The sequence below is a fragment of the Erpetoichthys calabaricus genome, chromosome 18 (assembly GCF_900747795.2).
Source record: "Erpetoichthys calabaricus chromosome 18, fErpCal1.3, whole genome shotgun sequence".
NCBI lineage: Eukaryota > Metazoa > Chordata > Cladistia > Polypteriformes > Polypteridae > Erpetoichthys > Erpetoichthys calabaricus.
Window position 1 is genome coordinate 32,458,450 of NC_041411.2, and position 16,209 is coordinate 32,474,658.

Below are 16,209 nucleotides of genomic sequence, written 5' to 3' on the forward strand. Positions count from 1 at the left end.
TCTTCTTTCATCACCTATTTTACAAACTCTCCTGACTTTTCGTGTTCTCTCAGTTAATTTCAAAATATGCTAAAACTGACCCATTTTAGAAGTAAAGCATTTTCACTTAAGCTGATAGTAAGACACCATACAAATGTGAAAGAATTTATTTTGGGACATGTTGAACTAAATTACTTGGGTCTTCAAATGTGTCTGAGATAATCGCTGTTTTTTAATCAGGGTGGAATGAGGACTCAGCGATTAGCTCTGTTGCTTTGCAGGCTCAGACTCCTGAGTTGGCAGGTTCTCCCTGTGGTTGGGTGGATTTCCTTCTTGTGATAAAGATATGAAGATTATAACAATTCAAAAACTGAAATCTCTCATTTATGTAAGCTTGTGGCTCTCCAAATTGTGGTCAATTGGCTTTACTCACCCTTGAGTTGTATCTAGAGCTTGACTGGAGTCCACGTGATGGAAACTAAATTGAGTGGACATCATTTAGAAAGGTACACACCTGTGTATAGAAGGTCCCACAAATCACACTGCATGTCAGGAAAAAAAATAAACCATAAAGTCCAAAGACATCTGTGATCAAATTGTGGCGAGGCATTGATCAGGACAAGGGTATAAAACCATCTCAAAGGTTTTGAGTGTTCCCAGGAGCACAGTGAGTGACCTCAACAACTGTGAAATGGAGGAGTTTTAGAACCAATAGAATTCTTCCTAGAGTTGTTCGTCCAGCAAAACTGAGTAACTGATGTGGTAGAAATGTAACATCTTATTAAAGAAAGAAACATCCTCTAACAGGACAAATCAGTTATCAGGCAGGAGGAAAGCTGTTTGTTGATTGGATCTTCTAATTACTCTTTGGCAAAATGCCTTAGAGGTAGCATTCTTCAAAAGCAGTCCATGACAACATGGTCAGAATGATCAGAGAAACAAAGAATAGAGGTTCATTTTACAAACTATTGAATTTACATAAAGTGTCAATCAATGCAAACATTTACTCTGGTTGGTTTGTTAGTTTACACCCAAATGACTCATATAAAAGTCTATTATATTATACTAGCTGTGTAAACCTGCGCTGTAAAAAGTCCGGACTCCTAGAAACTATGGATTCTGGCACTTCAATCAATCAGTCACATCGGTTATGCATTAGCGGCTCCTCGTTGGTTTCGTTATGCTGACGTGCTCACCTCCATTGTCTATCAGCGGCTAAGCAAGATTTTCTCTCCTCGGAGGTTTTGTTTTGCTGATGTGCTCACCTCGCTTGCATATTAGCAGCGCTGGTTTCACTTTGGCGACAGTGTTGCTTTCTTTGAGCTTCATGCTGTAACCCGCACTTCTGGGCCAGACAGACAGACACACACACTTCCACGATTATATTCTGGGTCTTCTTATACCTTTCTGGTGAGCCACCAACCTTGACGTTTCGGTGCATATAACAATTGTCCATTCTGGTTCTTTACAGGACATCTGCTGATTTCTTAGTCATCTTTTAGTACATTTTGTTGTTCACTTGACTTGCCTGCAAAGGTTTCTGACATTTATTAACCCTTTATGCTATTTTTAAGATGTAACCTATGTTACCCTAAAATTATTCTTCCACACTGAGCAAGATGGGTCTTAGTCAACAAGGTGACCCATAGATACATTGAGTGGGTTATAAGGAAGTAAATATCATTTGAAATGCTGTATGGGTTTGCCGTAAGGCTGCTTCTTAACTTGGTCTGTACTTACGGTAGAAGTAATCCACTTTAGAGGAAGGACCCTCTTTCTATTGCCTTTTCTCAGCAATATTACTAAACATTGCTGCTGTAAGAGTATCAGACTCATTTTAAATGTTATGACAGCCAAGTCCTAACACTGAGATAGGCACTGACAGTTCCCTATGACTCTGAGTCGAGTCGAGTAAGCTTGAGAATGGTATGGTATGAAATAAATCAGATCATCTGTAGCAGAAGTAATTTTGTGATATCCAGAGATAAGGCTGATCTATAATATTATGTTATGGTGTAAATGTGTCCAGGAAAGCCATTTTAACCAGTTATTTTTATATCGGTGGACAAGTTAATACTGGAAATGCCTAAACCGTTAGCCTTGATTTGCAAGTACGTAACGGAAGTTCTTACCGATTGAACATTCACTCAGCACAGATAAGCTCAAATACAAAGCAAGAATATCTCAACACTGGCTGAGGCTCCCTACCTTAACTTTGATAACTTGCCCGAGGCTTGACGTCGCTCTACTGGCCAAGGATTCACTTCCGTGTTGATCCATCTTCACATTGCTTCCCCTGAAAGAGCTACACTTCAGAATGCCCTAGGGAAAGCCAGGAACCTCTACTCCTGTCGGACTTTTGTATCCTGGTGGCCACCTTTGAAAGAGCTGCACAACCTAACAGAAGCCAAGGGCTAATCACTGCCCCTACATTACGTAACCTAAATGGACACAGATTATTTCATTTACAATCGTTGCTCATTGCTAAATGTCAATAAACAGGACAACTACAGCAAGGCAATACCCAAACTATCTCAATCACAGGAGAAAGCAGGTGTAAGTGTTAGATATGAAAAACACACAACCTGAACAATTCAGATCAGGGTCACGTGGCAAGCTTCGTAGCTTTGGTTGTCAGGTGGGATGATTGGGAACAGAGGAGCGGTCTGTAGGTGCCAAAGTGGTCTTCTCTTCACCAGTTGTTTCTCTCTCTTTCCTCTTCTTCTTTAAAAATCCGTTGAATTTACAGTGTCATGCTGGCCACCTGATGCAGCATCAGTCAAAAAACTGGGACAAGTTCCCATGCTCTGGTTGATTGTTAATTAAGTTACTTTTTAAACGTGTTCATTCTAAAGTCCTAAGCCTCCATTTCACATATTCTTGCAAGCGTACACACGTTGATCACTTTTTCTAAGCTTAAACATGTGAGTTTTAATAAACAATTGCACTCTTTTAAGAAAAGGTTATGCTTATATTCCCAGAATTCCTGGCTATGTCAATTTTGCATACACCCCAGAATTTTATCTAATCCCAAATCTGACACTCTTGGAAAATTTCCGTATGAATATTAATGATCTTATGAGCTAATTTGTACCTGCCTGCTTTTCAGTTACAGAACATTTCCCTCATGAGCTCTGAGCCCACAGCTTAAGAGTCATTATCTAAATAATTCTAAAATAAAACACACAAATCAAATATTACAGGACATATTTAGCATACTGTAAAAAGCACATTTTTCCAACAGCATTAAAAATATATTTTGCCCAACACCGTAGATAAATCTCCGTAGATACATTTGAAGATTTGCATACTGTATGAAATGGAAGTCAGTGGAAGATATGGGCTGTACAGTGGCACAGTGGTTAGCTCTGCTGCATTTCAAGCCCAAGGACATGGGCTCAGTTCGGTGCCTTAGTCACAGACATTGCACGTGCATTGTCTCCATGTTCCTTCAATATGTTAAAGATGGACATGTTAGGCTAATGGGATTCTCTAAATTGCTTCAGCGTTTGCGTGATGGCCTAGAATTCCATCTGGAGATGATTTCAGACTTGTGTCTGAAATTGTTTTAAAAGGATATAGCTCAATTTGACCAAAAAAGCAAGATCTGACGAAGGATGGTTGAAGCAGAACAAGAAATATAAATGTTGTTTTGACTTGCTGTAAACCACAAGAGGGCACTGCTGTACACCTGAAATTCATTTTTGAGGACTATGGACATTGCTAACTTTTTGGATTCTGTACTAAAGGTGACTTTGTGGAAACACTGACAAAGAGACGATATCATTTTTAATCTTTGAAATAAAACGGATACAGCTGGACTTCACTTGCAAAAGGTCTTGACATAGTGCTCATCTGTGTTAAGCACTATATAGTATAAAGTTTTAGTGTCAGTTCATAAGAGGTGTGTCCACTAGCAGGCACAACAATATAGGCACAAGTCCCAGGTTCAAAAGACCTTTCAAACAACAGAAAGCCCTGCACCGGCTTACCTTGATCTGTACAATCAGCAGCATAGTTACAATCCCCTTTTCCAACTCTCTCCACCCAGGAAGCCTCATCTACTACCTCCTGACTCTGACTGCCTTCCTAGGTGGAGCTGCTTCTTAAATTGAGAACCGAAGAATAATTCTGGTGTAACATGATGGAAACACTTCTGGGTGAGGCAGAAGTCCCATAAAACAGGAAGGTTTTCCCTTGGCAGTGCCCCCTGGTGGCACCCAAGGAACTTGACAGATCCACCCTTCCAAACTACGCGTCCCAGGCAACCCTGCAAGTGTCCATAATGAGACAACGCCAGAGGAATACTGCCCCCGGCATCCCCCAGATTCCCTCAGTCCTTTCATTATGGCTTCTCCCTGACTGAGATGTACTTCCATCCAGTAGCTCCATCAATTATAGCTTCTCAGCTAGATAAGGTTTTATACTCCATTCAAGTCGGAATGCTGTCCTTCCACTACTGCATCTACAGTACATAGGATATGTGTTCCTTCTCTCAGGCACACTGGACTATTTTAGAGAGGCTGGTTCACCTGACATACAAATATCCTACACCTTGAACCAAGAAGCACTTCACAATATTTAGAAGTGTATGAACAGTGACAATTAGCCAAATACTATTTTATGAAAACAGATCGCGTATCAAGGTGAAAATAGACAGACAGATGAATGTAATGTTCTCATTTCCTAGACCTTGTGCTAACTGACTAATCAGCTCTCCCGATTCCTTTGATCTTTGCCATGAGGCAGATTAATGATGACAGTGGAAGGATAGAGGGATAGATGAATGGATAAAGTAAAATGTCTTACAGACCACAACAGGCTATTATAGTAAACTACCCGTCCCCTGCAGTTCCGCCCGCATATTAGTGAAACAGGACAAACTTTAAAAATCAATAAACAAAGAGGTAAGTGAATCAGAATAAGAATCTCTTTATTGTCATTGTAACAAATACAGCGAAATTAGGTACGCTCCAACACGTGGCGAGAAGTAGACTGATTCAAATGGAGGTTGGCATGTGAGTGAGGAAGGCCCTGCCCAGCTCCCCACTCCTGATGTCACGCTTCCCCCTCCTCGGATTAGCGCGAATATATCGCTCCTGCAAGCCAACTATGATACTTAGCGCGATGAAAGAAGTCGCAAAATCAACCGGAATGTTCAAGCAAATTATAGAAATAAAAACTCAATCTAAATCGGTTAAGTAGCTCTCTCGTGAAAAGCAGACAGACAGACAGGCGTTGGATTTTATATAGAGAGAGATTGGGGACCGCTGGAAGTCACTGCTTGGGGCACAGACTCCTAGAGGATATGTTGCCACCTCACAGTACTTTCTTTCTACCCAGATGGCCATACTAGTACGGCTTTTCCTTTCACAGTTCAAAGACCTGCTCTTAGGCTGATCAGAGACTTTAAACTGTCTGGGAGCATGACAGAGTACAGTATGAGTCAAATATTGTATTCTGGACTGGCCTAACATTCTGCTTTGTTCTCATTGACGCTTAGGTACTGCCACACAATAGCCCTATGACTTAAAATGTGGCTTTATAAATGGGTGTATAGAGACCATTATAGGCCTGATGATAATTAGATTTGTATTGCCCACAAGTCTAAAATATACAGTATGAGATCACTGCAGCCTGTTATAATATGGATTGGAATAAAGACGCATTGGCCCACTAAGAAACAACAGCAGGGATTTGTAACACATCTGTGAGGATTTCCACCCCCCAAGTCATGTTTCCTACTCAAGCAGAACCATATGGAGACACAACAAAGATCAGGGATTCAGGGTTTGTAAGCCCCTAAAGAGTCAGGCTGTGTTGTCACCTGGTGAGGTGAATAGATGGTACTTCACAAGGCCGCCCATTCAGTCCTCACTGCTAATTTACTGTGTGATTCCAGAGCTCCATTTGTATATTTGGGCCAGCAGTCAGTTTGCATTAAAATGTCAGTTAAAGTGACATAGCAGGTAACACCTAAACATCTCCACATTTAGACTCCAGTTTAATTATTTTTTGGCATTCAAAGGTCATCAAAACCAAGGAGTTGGTCATAGACTTCAGAAGACAGAAAACTGACCTTCCCTTCAGAGGGGATGCTGTCAAGAGGGGGCGAGCAGCTCTAAATTTTTTGGACTGACCATAACTCACCTACTATAGTAGGAGCAACACATTTCAACACTTGTCAAGAAGGCCCATCAGCACTTCTACATCTTCAGATGTCTGAGCACAGCTCACATTTGTCCTTCTACAGGGGCACAGCATAGGAGTCCAACCTTGGTGGCAGCATAAATCCTGGTATGGCATGTGCTCAGTTTTAGAATGCAGAGGGCAGTGATGGTGGCATAACTGCCTTGTCTTTATAACATATGAAACACTCACTGCCTTAGAAAGGCAAATAGTAGAATTAAAGACCTTAGTCATTCTGCACAGCTGCTTTTCTCACTCCTTCATTCTAACAAACAATCCAGGAACGCTATCAATTACAGCATGTTCATGATGGCTTATGCGTAGCACAGCACTCTGCCGTTAGACTACTTAAAGTCAAGGTCAAGTGAACATGGACACTCTGTTACAGGGTTGCACCGTTGTTGAACAAGACACCGTATGGAGATTTCCTTGGGCAGTAGAAGTAAAAACTGATTAAATTCAACCACTGATGTTGGCTTGTGGCAGATGATTAAGAGGTTTGTATACTCATCTTGTGAAAACTTTATGGTACTTCAAGTCATCATGGACTATGGCATGTGCAGATCTATAGCTGATATCCAAATGTGCAGCAATAGTGGACAATGTAATCAATTGGCTGGCTCTGATGAAGACATTCGCCATGTCACTGTGGGCTTGTGTGCGTGATGTTGATGACTGATCAGATTGAGCTTCGTCGGTTACACTTCCCTCTTTAAACTTTTCTACCCATTCATAAACTTTTTGTTGAGTCCTGCTGTTTTCACTTCCATACTTAGCCAACATCCTTCAGTGAACTTCAGCAGGTTTCACTCCTTCCGTCCAAAGAAATCTCACAATAGCGTGATGTTCAATAATGGTGCAATCCTGCAGTGGTGCGTCTATGTTCATTTGACCTTGGCTTCAACTAGAATAATGGTAGAGTGTTGCGCAGTACATATTCGAGCTATGCATAAGCCATCGTGAATGTCTTGTGTTGCGCTCAGCACGTAATTTTCAAATTGCCTTTATTTTTGCCTACAGAGCTTAGAGATAGGATTGCGTCAAGGCACAGATCTGGGGATGGCTACAAAAATTACCACACCATTGAAGTTTTACAAGAGCACAATGGGCTTCATAATTCTTAAACGGAAGAAGCCTGGAACAACCATAGCTCTTCGTAGAGTTGTCCACTTGGTCAAACTGAGCAATCATGGGAGAAGGGCCATTGTTAGAGAGTGACCCAGAACCTAACAGTCAATTTGGCTGAGCTCCACAGACAATGTGTGGAGATGGAAGAAAATTCCAGAAGAACAACCATCACTGCAACACACTGGGCTTTATGACAGGTTGGCCAGACAGAAGCCTCACCTCAGTGAAAGACACATGGAGGCATGTTTTAAGATAGCAAAAAGGAACTTATCGGAGATTCTCTGGTCTGACGAAAGCAAAATCATGTCTGAAGGAAACCACGCACTGCTTATTACATGCTCAATACCATCAAAACACTGAAGTATGGTGGTTGCAGCATCATGCTGTGGGTTGTTTTTTTAGTGGAAGGGTTTGAAAAACCTGACAGAGTTTATGGAAACCTGAACCCAGCAAAGCACAGAGATATCCTTAATGAAAACCTGTTTCAGAGTGCTGTGGACCTCGGATTGGCCTGAAGGTTTACCTTCCAACAGGACAATGACCCTAACACAAAGCAAAGACAACACAGGAGTGGCTTGGGGACAATTCTGGGAATGTCCTTGAGTTACGCAGCCAGACCCTAGACTTGAACTCAATGAAACATCTCTGGAGAGACCTGACAATAGCTCTGCACTGACGGTCTCCATCCAACCTGACAGAACTTTAGAGGGTCTCTAGAAAAGAATAGCAGAAAATCTCTAAATCCAGTGTTATGCATGGGGGGGTCATTAAGTTGCTGGAAAGGGGTCCCCGATATATCTATGCAAAAGCACGAAGGTCCAAGTCTTTAGAGTCCTGGTGCTTCTTGTCTTGCTGTATGGTTGCTATCCAGTGACCTAAGATGAAGACTGGACTCCTTCAGTACTGTGTCTCCTCAAAGAATCCTTGGGTACCACTGGTTTGACTTTGTGTCGATTGAGCGATTGCTTAAGGAGTCCCAAATGAAACACATTACCTGTATTGTGAGGGAGCGTTAGTTATGGCACCCGTTTAATCTAGTTTAGTTTCATGAGTTCTGCAGCCAATCCCAGGTAGCTCTTGGCGTAATGCAAGAACAGGCCTTGGATGAACGCCACTCCATGGCATCACTACAGTGATTTAAATTGGTCTACACTAACTTGACAGGATAGACAGGAGTACTTGGATGTAGAAAACACAGACGTGGGAAGAACATGTCTCCTACGGCCAGGCAGTGAGCAGGCGGGCTCAGTGCCAGGCACTTAACCAGTGGATTATGGTGCTCCTCTCCTCTTTAATTCTTAAAATAGCCAGTTGGTGTAGAGCATGGGCATGCACATTAATGTGCCATTCAATGGATGGGAATCCTGTTGCCTGTTGATACCGTATTAAACTGAGCCCTTTGAACAGAGGTTTCTAAAATGGATGAATGGATGGAAGATGTGCCCCTTGTAAACAGATTATAGTCAAGTGCTTTAGGCATTCACACCAAGCTGATTCCTGAAAGGACTGATGTAGGCCATTTTTAGAGAAGTGATTAAAAGTCATTTTTACTTGAGCTTCAGCAGCTCTCTGTCAACAGAAACAAATAAAGCTGAACTACACTGAAAAAATGGGGATGATTACTCTACGTATCTAATTTAAGTGCATTTATGATGTAGCATTGAAGCAAAGTCATCAAATGTTTTCCTTTTAAATAGATTGTATATTAATCTTTCTCAAAACTTACACATTTTAATACTGAAAACAGGATGCACCCACAGTTCCATATAAACTGAATTAACTGAAAATAAGCAGGTTTATGTACATGGAAATCCTGTACTTGCATAAAGTATGATATTTTGAATAAAGAATAAGTCTGTCCTCACTGCAGTCTGCAGAACAGGGAGGTGCTGGATCTTTAGAGAGGAGCCAGATGTTGGGGAAGGAGCTGGATGTTGGTGTTGGGTTGATGCTCATTTCCCATACTGCGCAGAATCTATGCTCAGGTCAATAGGAATGACCAATGAAAATGTTTTGTGATAGTATGTCACTAACATTCAGCTCCACCCTAAATATCCAGCTATGTATGTCACCAACATCCAGCTCCTCCCCAAGCATCCAGCTTCTCTCCATTCTACAGGCTGCTGTGAGGACAGTCTCCCAGAGGTAGTAGGATAAATGTGACCTGCACACAAATGATCAAAAATACACATTTATATAGCTTGGTTTGCTCGATGGTAATCATTATGTGAGTCAGACAACCCTCTCAAAACCCCAAACTTAAACACAGTGTAACCAGGCGTTTCTCACCCGTACAGTCAGCATGGGGACTGACGCCTGTGGATTTGGGGGGGGGGTGGAGTTAACCCATGCTTAGCCACGCCCCATTCTTCAAGCTGCAGCAAGGGGTTGCTTGTTTACAGTTGGAAAGAAATTTAGAGAGTTTTTCCTGAACGCCGTGGATTTTGTGTGCCTGTGGAAGCTGATTTATGATTCTTTTTAAAACGCAAACTTGTTGCTTACCCTAAATCACAAAAGCATCTTCTTCTTATTTTCCAAAACCACAACAGTTAATTGTTGATTTACAGAGAAGGGGCAATTAATGTAAGTAAATGATGTTTAACTTACACAATAATGCACAGTTTTAACAAAACTTAAATATATTTTATTGCAAGAGTGTGGTGTTGCGGGTCCACAGCTCCCATCAGGAAGGCCACTTTTAAATAAATAATCACCGCACTCACGGCTTAGCGAGAGGGTGTGGTGGTTGTGTGGCTCAAGTGGTTTCCCGGGGTGATTCGTGATGTGGGCATTTCTCACCTAAGTGCACAGGTGAGAAGCGGTCCACAGCCGTGATTGCTCCATGGCAGTTGTGGCACCATCCCCTTGCTCCATTTGTTATGCCTCACTGCCGAGCTCATAGGTAACATTACCGACGGTGACGGGCTCAGGGCTCCCCGAATGCAAGATGGGAGCATGCAGCGAACCCACATCATCACAAAGAGTAGATAAAAATGAACAAATGGGGTTATCCTCTTTATCTAATTTAAGTTAATACAGTATAACATAAACTAATCACATTTTTTGATATTGCATATTACATATACATTTACTTGTTAGCATGACACGATTCTCTTAGATGTCACATTAGCACAATTAAATTGTGTGGAAACAAAACAGTTGATTTATATTAAACTAACCTGTATTTGCATAAAGATCTGCTCCTCTTGGTGCAGTCTGGTCCAAGGGATCTCCGCACCTTCATACAGTTGGAAAGAAAGTTCAAGATTTTTAGTAAATTCATTGTTTCCGAATATTATGGCTTTTGTGTAGTTATCAAAACTGAATTAGGATAGCTTTTATGATGCTTTGCTTCTTATACAACAGAATTGTTAATTGTAGGATTACACAGAGAGTGCAATCACTTACATTAAATTTAAAAAGTAACTTACATTAAATTTAAAAAGTAATTGGTGTGAGCTTTGAACAAGAAAAAGTTGCTCTGAGCATTGTATTTTATAGTGTGTGAATAAAACTGAATTACATAAAAGTAAATAAATAAATAAATTTGAAAAGTCTTCTGTATTTTTGACAACTTGTGTTGGTATACGTACATTGATAGTATTTTATTGATATAGTTGAACGATAATTACATTCAGTATACCCTGCAAATGCAAATCATTTCCATGAGCTGTAAAGAGTTTATAAAAATGATAATGAATCAATTATAACAGTCTAACTAAATAGGTTATAGCTAAATAACTTGCTAATGTGCATTTTTAGAAAAGCATGTGTCATATTGGTTTTACATAATATAATTAATTTACCAGAACATTAAAGCAATCTATTCACTTTACATACAAGATAATCAATCTGTGCTGAAACAACGGACTAAGTACTGTATTGTAATAGCCAGCATTGTCACTCTAGAGATGGGCGGGGTCTGGACAAGTGATTGACAGCCGGTATTCAGAGATGTGCTGCGCTCTGCGTTCGAGGAGCTCCTGGAACTTTCTCGTCCGAGAAGGCAAGTGGATGCTACCATAGCATTATAAATACAGATTTGCAGAGAACAGCGGGGGTAACTGGGGAAAAAGGACGCGATAAGTGACGATGAACGACGGTCGGGAACACTGCGAAAGTGGAATAGCCTTTCTATTTTCACGGGGCTTTTGCGAGTTTGAGTCTGCTAGAAGACTGCTGTAAATTATTGGTTGTGGAATAAACACGCCCGTTATTGGGCTTAACTTCAATTCGGTGTGTGTCTCGGTCTTTCCATCTCGGTGCTCGTTACAGTATGTTAATAATAATAATAAAAAGTTAAAGGGACATAAGCAAAAAAAAATCTTATTTCTTGTGCGCACGAGATCTTTTTGCGTATGTGCTGAGAACTTATTAGTAGAGCTACCGGAAATATACTGAGCCCCGACAGCACGTGCGCACGACAAATAACGTCCCGTTACGGGCTTCGTAAAGTATGTGCAACCAACGAGCATTTTTTTAAAATCTAATATTTAATGGATGGGTTTATGTGGTTGAACTTTACCTATTCAGTGAATTACAAATAGCAGTGGCTCTTAGGTTTGAGTGAATCAAAGCATTTTCTATAGCTACAAAACAACGCACACTTTGACAAATGTGCAGGGGTGGGCAAAATAGGTTTACAGTTTTAAGCATGCGAAACACAAAGTTTATTCTTGTATTATTATTTATTTATTAGTTATTGTATTATTTATTTATTCTTCTTATTATTATTTCGTGTCCTTACTTAGCAAGTAGACTACCAAGAATACATAAATAATGAAGGCCGGCAATTTGAGCACTTACGAGATTGTACCTATGGGCGCTGAGCCATTCTTTTGAATTAATAAAGTTAATAAAGCTATTCACCTGCATGTCTTTTTTCCATACGAACAACAGTAAACCTACTTTTGCCCATCACTGTATGCTTATGTGTAAAATTGCAGCAGCATTTTTATTTTTTACAAATCACTTAGAACCGGTTGACATAAAATGAAATGTTAAATTTGCTTAATCTAGTTATTTTTTCACTGTGCATTCTCATTTCGCATGACCTGCTGCTTCAATGGGGAGCCTTCATCTGTCCGAAGATGAACAGGTTTGATCCAAAAAGTCATCCCGCCCGGCACTGGAGGCTCCTATTCCCAGCAGAGGGTTTTGTTTCGCGCAGCTCTCTCATCCTCCATGCGATGCGTGCGCTGGAATGTTGAGTGCGCCTATTGTTCATTCAACCCGCGATTAGGGGACAGGGACAAGCGTGGCTGCCCATTCTGTTCATTCCAATCTCAAGTATGCAGTCTGACAGCCCTGGCATTCTTATCTGAAATGGGTGCCTGTGATCTGAGAAGGGTGGGTGAGTGACAAAACGGGGATGGATGGGGCCGATATAAAGCCGAGATTTGAGGGGGGTGATTCTCCATTCTCCCTCTTCTTTATTTTACACTCTGCACCTGGGAGAGAAAAGAACGTCCTGCCATGGATGACATTTACAAAGCTGCGGTAAGTGAAAACGAGCAGCGGCGCATCCTGCCTGCCACGCGTCTTTTGAATTCACTTAGCAGCACGAGGTTAACAGTTTCAGAGAGAGAGAGAAGCAAAAACAGCACTTTTCTTTTCACACGTTAATTAAAACTCTGGAGAAATCGTGTTCTATGATTTCCGTCACAAGATCACTCCCTCCCTGAACTGAAACTGCGCTTGTAACGTTTAAGATGGCTTGACTGTGACAGTTTTATTTATTTTTTTAAAATTGGGGAATCCAGAAGGATGTGTGTCAAAACTGACGAGGGAGGCAGTGACATAACAATGACACATTTCGTATAGAAACTCACTGGATTATTGCACCAAAGCTACTTTCTGGCTCAGTAACTCATATAGTAAATGGCAGCTATCTTAGTCGAGTGAGATCAGCTTCTTTCCTGAGATGTAGCAGGTCCGATGATAATGGAAGTCTCGGTCCTTATTCCTTTTTAGTTGCATTCTTTTAGGACCCAGTCGAAAACGTTGCAATACACGTTTTTTTATTTTCTGCTTTTATTTATCATATCTCCAGCCATTATAATGGATCAATATTAACTGTTACCTAATCTAACGAGTATGAGGGCTTAAACTGACATCAATGACGCATTAAACGTTTGTTGCATATTTAGTTACAGCTCCAGGGCCATGCATTTGTCTGATTACTCTCATATCCCGAAGACCAGGATACAGGAGGACTTGACACTAAAGTGCGAGCACGGCAGAGTGAGCGTGCACTCAAACAAACAAACAAGCAAAAATATTGTAAGACTTACTTAAAACATTTGTCACATATCCATCCATCTTGTAAACCCCCTTTATTCCGGGCAGGGTCGTTCGAGCCTACTGCAGCAAACCTCAGGGGCAAGGCAGGAGTAATCACTGGGCAAGGCGGGGTCAACTCAGACACTGCAGGGCCGATGTAGCGCCGCCAGTACCTGCATGTCTTTGGACTGTGGCTGGAAACCAGAGCAAACCTGTCCAAACATTATGATACACATTTATTTATTTATTTATTTTCTGCATGTATTCGTTTCCTTTTCAGACTTTTATTCCCCCGCAGAAGCATCTGTATTGGAACAATTTAACTGTTGATGCACACATTGCATGTCTTTGGACTGTGGGTGGAAATCGGACCTAACCCATGTGGACATGTGGAGAACATTCAAACTCCATGCAGGGATGACCAGATGGTTTCCCTGGTCTCCTTTCTGCGAGGCAGCAGCACTACCGGAGCCCTACTGTGCTGCCCACATATTTCAATTTAGTAGTTCTAATATAAAACAAATGTGCACATCTACCATTGCCAACTTTTGTCATTACAGCAAGAATGTATTAAATGTAATAAGCTGTTGGATCGACTTCATATACTGTAACTATGACACATATTTCCATTTAATTAAATTAAGTAAAATATTAGTTCTGTAATGGCACTTATCTGGGTTGTGTGGTTCCTCACAGAATCATTGCCTGTCATTCTGGAAAGGCGTATGAAATTAGTTCTTTGAGCTTTGAAAAAGTTCCTAATATGTGGACAAAACCAAAAATCTTTAATGTATAGCATGGCTATCTTGCATGATACTGAAGGATAAAGAAAAGTTGAGCTTAACTTGTATTATTAAATGCTGCCAAAGTCCTTTAAAATCAGGATTATACAAATTGGTTATCATCTGTTCATGAAACCTTTTACAGATAAGATTCTTTCTAAAACCTTCACATGGATGGTTCTTATCAAAACCAAAAATGGTTTCCTATGGCATTGCTCAGAAGTACAGCTCTGGCACATTTATTTTTTAAGAGTGTAGTTCGAATGTCAAACAAATGCGTAAATCTAACATTGCCAACCCCACAAGTTTATAAAATACTAGTCATTTAGCCCGTTACAATAACGGGCGCTAGAACAGTAGTGCATAAACATTAGTAGGAACAGTCTATATTAAATGGCAAGGGACTTTGACCTCATTCTTTTTGTTGGTCGTATTTTTCTTTCTTTCAGCCTTTCTTTTGTTGATGTTTACTTGCTGAGCTGACCGTTCTTCGTGGGCTGCCACCGTGTATTGTGTGTCTTTAATTTTCTGTGACAGTAATACTGTCTTGTATGGCTCTATTCAATAAGGGCGCGCACAAAAAGGCGAGCTTCAAAAGGGCGACCTCAATTGAGCGCGGCGCACCCTTATTGAAGGATACCGTTTTGTACGTCCGTAATATAGCTTTAATTTTCTCTGGCGGTAATACAGGCGTGCGCGTCGGTAATATGCCTTTAATCTCCTCTGACAGTAATACTGGCTTGTATGTGGCTGTAATATGTGTCAATGTATTGTGTACCTTTAATTTCCTCTCGCAGTAATACTGGTTTGTATTTCCGTAAAATGCCTCTAATTTTCTCTGACAGTAATATTGTGCACTCACCGTGCCCCGCGCATGCGCACTTCATCAGAAGACACCCACACACGGACACCTGGACGCACATAGGGTTTTTATATATATAGATAACAAGCTGGTGGATCTACTTAATAAAAGCGAGTAATCTATACCAAACGTGGAGATCTAGTATGACATAATTCTGATTGTTTTTTCGTCAGCAGCCTTGCTCTTCAGCAACACTCCCCAAAGCAATTTTTGAAAAGCCCAGATTGGTAGACACTCAATTCCACTAAGTCTAATTAACTTTATAATTAAGGAAACCTCCGGTGTTGACAAAGAGAAAAGTCACATGCTGGGGTGCGGTTTGCTTGGCAGATTATTGCAGACACTCGGGCCTGAAGCCGTTTTCACAGCCGCACAGATCTTAGGTGGTGTTATGTACACAGACTTTATCTTTCCCTGACACCATACAAATAAATGAACGAAGATCCCCAGACCTCTCTTTGCAATGTCTTTACAAAAATGGGCGGCGCCTTAATGCAAATCTATGCAGATGAGGTACTTTACCAAGGAATGTACCTGAAAAGCCTCACAACTATGGAGGCGCGGTGGCAGCACGGCAGTATGGAGACCAGTGTTCATGTCCCAAACCTCCTTTGTGGGGAGTTTGCATGGTCTTCCTGTGTCCACATGGGTTTCCTCTGGGTGCTCCAAGACGATGAAAAATTGTCTCTAGTGTGTGTTTGGTGGTTGTGTGTTCATCCTGCCATGGACTGACAGAGAGTTTGTTCCTGCCACGCACCCTATGCTTAACTGGGATACGTTTCTGTGCCCCTGCAAGCAGGTTAGAAAATAACATAACCTAATAAATACCCCCAAAAGTAGAACTCCGCACAAGCCTTTTTTCTTCTTTTTGAAAATGTAAAAAAAAAAAAAATCACCCAATTTTGGGAGGGAACCGAACTACTTGGTAATGTGGCCGCATGCCGTTCTAATGTGAATGTTGTTTCTATGCCAATGAGAAATGAATCG

General features: G+C 41.1%; 1 protein-coding gene across 1 annotated transcript in view; it reads left to right on the forward strand.

Annotated features, from left to right (window-relative positions):
• Positions 1 to 12,668: 12,668 nt before the first annotated feature.
• The window catches only part of LOC114668924 (troponin C, slow skeletal and cardiac muscles), a 28,801-nt gene continuing 25,260 nt past the window's right edge, over positions 12,669 to 16,209 (forward strand). The window contains exon 1 of the mRNA XM_028824952.2: positions 12,669 to 12,795. Within this exon, the coding sequence (XP_028680785.1) occupies positions 12,772 to 12,795 (24 nt within the window). The 5' untranslated portion in view covers positions 12,669 to 12,771. The remainder of the gene's footprint in view (positions 12,796 to 16,209) is intronic.